At 32.4% G+C, this 6,000-nt stretch overlaps 1 protein-coding gene across 4 annotated transcripts in view; it reads left to right on the forward strand.

Annotated features, from left to right (window-relative positions):
* ABCD3 (ATP binding cassette subfamily D member 3) overlaps window positions 1-5,516 on the forward strand; it is a 95,268-nt gene extending 89,752 nt beyond the window's left edge. For all 4 annotated transcript variants that reach the window (XM_010385133.1, XM_030936375.1, XM_030936376.1 and 1 more), the window contains exons 21-23: window positions 357-461; window positions 3,433-3,489; window positions 5,359-5,516. In XM_010385133.1, the coding sequence (XP_010383435.1) occupies window positions 357-461; window positions 3,433-3,489; window positions 5,359-5,436 (240 nt within the window). In that variant the 3' untranslated portion in view covers window positions 5,437-5,516. The remainder of the gene's footprint in view (window positions 1-356; window positions 462-3,432; window positions 3,490-5,358) is intronic.
* Window positions 5,517-6,000: the final 484 nt, after the last annotated feature.

Genomic DNA, 6,000 nt, shown 5'->3' on the forward strand with positions numbered 1-6,000 from the left:
TCTAGTCTGAATTCTGAGATTTGGTTAAAATATGTACTCTGTAATCTTACTTGTTTAGTGAGCTTTCTTTAATACTAGTTTGAAACTCCCTCTCTCATCAGTCTTAAGCTTTGTGTTTTACTCTGAGCAATTAATATTTCCCATGAAGTACATTTTTCCCTTCGTTCAGGATGACAGTGAAAACAGTTATGTTTATATTGTTTCTATTTCAGGGACGTAGATATTTTGAATTAGAATAATTTTTATACTTTTGATTTACAAGACTGCAAATGCATATTTAACTTAAGTTTGTTTCGGCTTATTAATTTTAGGTCTCTGCCTGTGTTTTACACAAAATTTTTTTTTTTATGCTTCAGATGGCAAGATTATTTTATCATAAACCCCAGTTTGCCATTTTGGACGAATGCACAAGTGCAGTTAGTGTCGACGTGGAAGGCTACATTTACAGTCATTGTCGAAAGGTAAGTGTGCAGGTGCTCAGTTTGAGGAGCCATGGCATCCTTCCTAGTGTAAACTGTGTCCAAATCTGTCCAAAGAGAAGATTCCAAGTCAAAAAGTAACACGAGTTTCTACCAAAAGATTTCTTGTTTTAATAAAGATTTAAAACATATGAGTAAAAGAAAAATAATTATAAATACAATTCTGTATATAATTCTCTTTATATATAGAAATAGATTTAAATATGTTGCTTTATATCATTAATATTAAATTTGTTTTATATCTCAATATATTAACATTTATATATATTATATATAGCATATAATATATATAGCATTAATATAATGCTAATATATTAATGAGATATAAAACAACATATTTAAATCTATTCCCCTTTACCTCATTACTTATACTCAGAGTTAATAAATTGCCCTTTTCTTAATTTATTCCATTAACTTTATCTAAAGGTAGGGTTTTTTTAAATGAATAAGACTCAACAATAATTATTTGGCAATTTTTAATTTATTCGTTTTATTTTCTAACCTGAGCACTATTTTACCAAAGCTGCTTTTAGTAGCCAAGTCTGAGGCTGTCTTTATTGGTTCCATTCTTTAAGTAATTATTCAATAGTATCAATTTTCTTTCTTTTTTTTTCTTTGAGAAATTGTTACCAACATCTATACTGTGGTTAAATTTTGGAACAATTGTAGTATATCCGAGCCATTTTATGGTTTCTATATAAGTAAATGAGGTAGATGAGGATTTTTAACATTTTGTATTCATTCTTTGGGAGTTCTCAATAAATAATAAAGGTCATATTGAGTATATATAGTATGAATTCCTACTATTAAGCCCTGCTAAACCAGAATCTGCATTTTAACAAAATTCTAAGATGATTCAAATGCACATTAAAGTTTAAGAAGCACTGGTGTGATGATAAAAGAATAAATTTGGTATTCTTTGTAGAAAGATTTTAACTACTGATTTTATCTTGTTAATGATTTATTTTCTATTCTGAATTTGCCTTGGTAATATATAATTATACATTTGTTCATGTTGGTTTTCAAATTTCATAGGTATTAGAGATGTTTATGGTATTCTCATATACATAAAACCATGTAGTCTGCACTTAATTCAATAACATAGCGGCTCTTTGCTGGTAATTTTGACCACGTGATTTCCTTTTATGCCTTAGCTATAGGCTTGCAGTCCCCACAGAAGACTGTATAAATGCTGTAAAACATCAGTTCCATTTAAAAGAAAATTCATATGGGGCCTCATTGATAATTTAAATTACTGTGATAGCACTTAAACATGTATAAACATGAAATGAGGTGTGAACTCCTTAAGCCTAGAGCTCTTTTACAGCTACAAAATTAATATAAAGTTGCACATTAAATATAGACAAAACAAATACAGTTTCTAATTTGCAACATTAAAGAGACCTATGATACCATTTAGATGAAACTAAACAGTGGTTTGGGATTTAATTAAGGAAAGATAGAATCTGAGGTTCAAATTTTATTATTTTGCATTTTGCTTTTTGTTTTGACTTACATACTTCATATATTTTTTATATCCTCATATAAAGAATGTGTGCATTAAGTAGATATCTGATCCAACTATTGTAGAATCATGAACAGAGAAATAATATCTGAAATGAGCTTTGAAAAATCAGAAAAGTGTGGTATGGTTAAAATATATGTTTTATTAATACTGATAATATGTTTATTTTATTATGCAATTCCTAACCAATTTAAGTTCCTTTTTAAAGTGCAGCCAAACACATTAGAAGTTTTATGTTATATCGCTTTGGCAATCAGAGGTGTAAATACAAACTTAGGAACTTCAATCTCATGGTAAAAATGACCCAGAATATACTTATAATGATCTTTTAAAAATTATAATCAAAATGAAAATGAAATTAAGAAACCATGGTAAAAATTTCCCAGATGCCCTAAGCATGCATTTGCCAGCCTTGAGTGATCCACTTGGAGGAACAGTGACCCAGAGTGGGGTTTCTTGGTCTTGGCACTATTGACTTTTTGACTGGTAATTCCTGGTTGGGCAGGGCTGGGGGTTGCTGTGCACTGGAGGATGTTTAGAAAGCATCCTTGGCCTCTACCCATTAGATGCCAGTAGTGCTTTCAGTGGTGACAATAAAAATGCCTCCAGTCATTGCCAAATGTCCCCCCAAGGGACAGATATCACCAACCTCCCCGCCTTGGTTGAGAACCACTAATCTAGAGCAACTACAGCTGTTATCTATTAATGTTTTTGTTCTGTTTTGTTTTGTTTTTGAAAATCTGAAGTACAGATCTATAAATACGTATTCACAATCTGAAATCCAGAAAGTGCTTAAATTTAAAACATTTTTCATAATTTTGTAGCAAGTTCACTGGGTAAAACTTTGCCTAAGCTAACAAAAGATATTTAAACTCTATTTGTCTCACTTAATATCAGTGTCCATATGTGTTGCTGCTGAAACATTTATGTGTTTAATTACAAAATTCTGCCTCAGAACTCTCTGGGGGTGTTAAATAATACATTTTCAAAATCTGAATTCCAAGACACATTCCAAAACAATAGTTTGTGGTAGGGGATTATGACCCTGTATTTGAGAAGCAAGTTGACTGTCAACAATGCTATACTGATTTAATTTTTCCTGATTTTGACCTGTGGCTATTTTTATCCTTCTCATATTCCTCTCATATATTTTTCACAATAAAATAGGAGACATGCTAGGAGATATGTTTTTTGCCCAAAACAAAATAATACACTTAATGCCAGTACCTGGTAGTTTTTATTATGTGGTTGATGGCCAGTGTTTTCCATTGCTATAAACATTTGGCATCAGTTGTAATTTTTTTCTCATTGACTTTGCTTTTTAACTTTAATCACTGAAGACAGTCCTCTTAACAGCTTAAAGTACATGGACTGGTTTAATGTGTGACTCTGTTATTGATTAAACCTAAATCATTTTCTTTGTATTAGGTCGGCATCACTCTCTTCACTGTGTCTCATAGGAAATCTCTTTGGAAACATCATGAGGTTTGTATTTCTTTCACTGAATGGTACAGCGAAATTTTATTTTCTTTAAAATAAGAATTCTGGTGAATATGGTTTTAAATTTTATGGTTTGTATCCCCTTAAACATATGTCTTAAGGAGAAAAGGTGGTTTTATTTGTTTTATAAAATAGGATTTTCTTAAATATTGTAGTTGTCGGTTTTGAAAGCAATGGTGTAACATTTTTTCTCCAGTTTTATAAGTGACTCTTATCTGTTAATAGTAACTGACTAAACTTTGCATAGTCTTATCACAAATATGGTGAAGTAAACTTTTCTTATCCAGAAGTGACAGAGGAGAAAAAGTCTTAAGAAGAATTAGATGGCAAAAAATTTAGGGGTATTTTTAATAGAAGTCAGGACTACAAGGGGGAAGATTGAGTAATGTCAGCTATGTTTATCAATGCACTGTAGTAAATAGGATTCATTAGGTAGTGACTGTAATTTACAAAGATATTCAAGTGAAGCTTACATTGGTGCACGTGTATTACTTGTTCTGTTGCTTCAGTAGTGCCATTCTCACTATGGCAGTTCTCTTCAACTCTTAATGTAAAATGCTCAAAACCTGGAAGTAAACCCAGTTTAATTCTCTTTCTTTTCTTTCCTCCTCCCTCCCTCCATCCCTCCCTCCCTCCCTCCCTCCCTCCCTTTCTTCTTTCCTTTCTGTCTTTCCTCCTTCCCTCTTTCCTTTCTTCTCTTCTTTCCTTCCTTTTTCCTTTTTTTCTTCCTGAATGATATAGAAATTTTAGGTAAAAGCAAGGGTTTGAGAAAAATTGGAATAATGGTAAGGGTATCTTGCTACACAAAACACATAACCTGATTAAGGACCCTTTTTTTTGCCAGATACTGAGCTAAGTGTCATAAGGGATGCAAATTAATTACAGTCTTTACCTTCAAGAGCTTTAGGATGTAGATGATAGTCTACAAGTGATAAAATGAAGAGCATAAGATTTGAAGTTGGAGAGCCTGGGTTCAGGCACCAGTGTTTCTAGCCTCAGTTGCTTCCTTTGTATAATGAAGTTATTGATCCTTACCTGCCTATGTCTTAGCTTACCATGAAAATTAGACAGGTAGACTATATGAAGGTACTTAATAAAATTCAATGAAATTGTATATAACTGTATGACTTTTAAAGATAGCTTTTATTATTTTATTGCATATTATAATTTGTCAGTTTTTCATGAGCTGAACAGGAAATTGAATAACTAGAAATCAAAGCCCTTTAAAATACAGCCAAGCCTTTGTGTTTTCTCAGAAGTTCATAAGTATTATAGCCATAGGACATTGAGAGGAATTGAGAGCATCTGAGTTTCACCTTCCTCTTCTTTTGGAGGTATAGACAAGTAGCAAAATAATCATCAGGCCAGTGATCATGTGAAGGAGGGGAACACAACTAGAATGAGAGGGGCCAGGATAGCTAAGAAATAGTAATACAGAAAATGGAAACTCAGAAAGCTTTCTGAAAATAAGCCACTAAATAAAAACAGAAGGCTTTGTAACTGCTGTTGTGTCTTCAGAGGTTAGGATATATAGGCACTTTTTATAGCTCTTTTTCCCCTCTACTAAATTAAAAACAAATAAAAAGCCTTAAGCTAGAGATTTCGAGCTGATTAGGAAATCAGGCTACGGGAAGCAATACTGACTGACCTATGGAACAGTCCTGCATTTAGCACAGTTTAACCTACTGGTAGTTGAGATTCTTGGTCATGGAGTTAAGGAAGCATTCTAATTTGTGGGATGCTTACAGATTTAGCTCCCTTAAAATAATGAGGAAGTCTGTATTTTACTTTTCATAAAGGACAGTACTGTATTCACTCTTAGTTACTGAATTTTTTCCCCCTTCTTTCCCATAGTACTACCTGCATATGGATGGCAGAGGCAACTATGAATTCAAACAGATAACAGAAGATACAGTTGAGTTTGGCTCTTAGAGAAATCTGGAGAACTATACCTGCTTCAATGAAATAATTACAGAATACACTTAGAAATGCAAAGTACATTGTAAAATAAAGTTGAGCTTGGTTTTTTTTTTAAAAAAAAACAAAGCAACAAATTAGATATAGAATAATGGAGAACAAGTTGTTAAAACATTTAATATTATATAGGATATTGCTAATTGTGTATATGTTGGTTTAATTATTAATATGTACTAAGAATGTCCTTATTCTTGTGGTTAAAAACCTGCCTAAATTAAATTGGGCTTCAATCACTGTAACCTGATTCATCCTGGGATGTAAACCATTTGAAGTCAGCTAATTGGACTTTTATGGCTCTATCTTTTCCTTCAATGAAGAACCCTACTTAAAACCAGGTTATCATTTGTCCTGTTCTAGCCAGGTAGTCTTCAGTTTCATTTTCCTGTGCCCCATGGTAGTTGGAAACAAATCATAATGTATTATTTAAATGTATAACATCATTGCATAACAGCATTTATTATACAGTGGCAGATTTCTTTAGCTGCTACAGTAATACTCATTCCTTGTGTGTGTCTTGGA

This window comes from Rhinopithecus roxellana, chromosome 8 (assembly GCF_007565055.1).
Source record: "Rhinopithecus roxellana isolate Shanxi Qingling chromosome 8, ASM756505v1, whole genome shotgun sequence".
In the NCBI taxonomy this organism is placed as follows: domain Eukaryota; kingdom Metazoa; phylum Chordata; class Mammalia; order Primates; family Cercopithecidae; genus Rhinopithecus; species Rhinopithecus roxellana.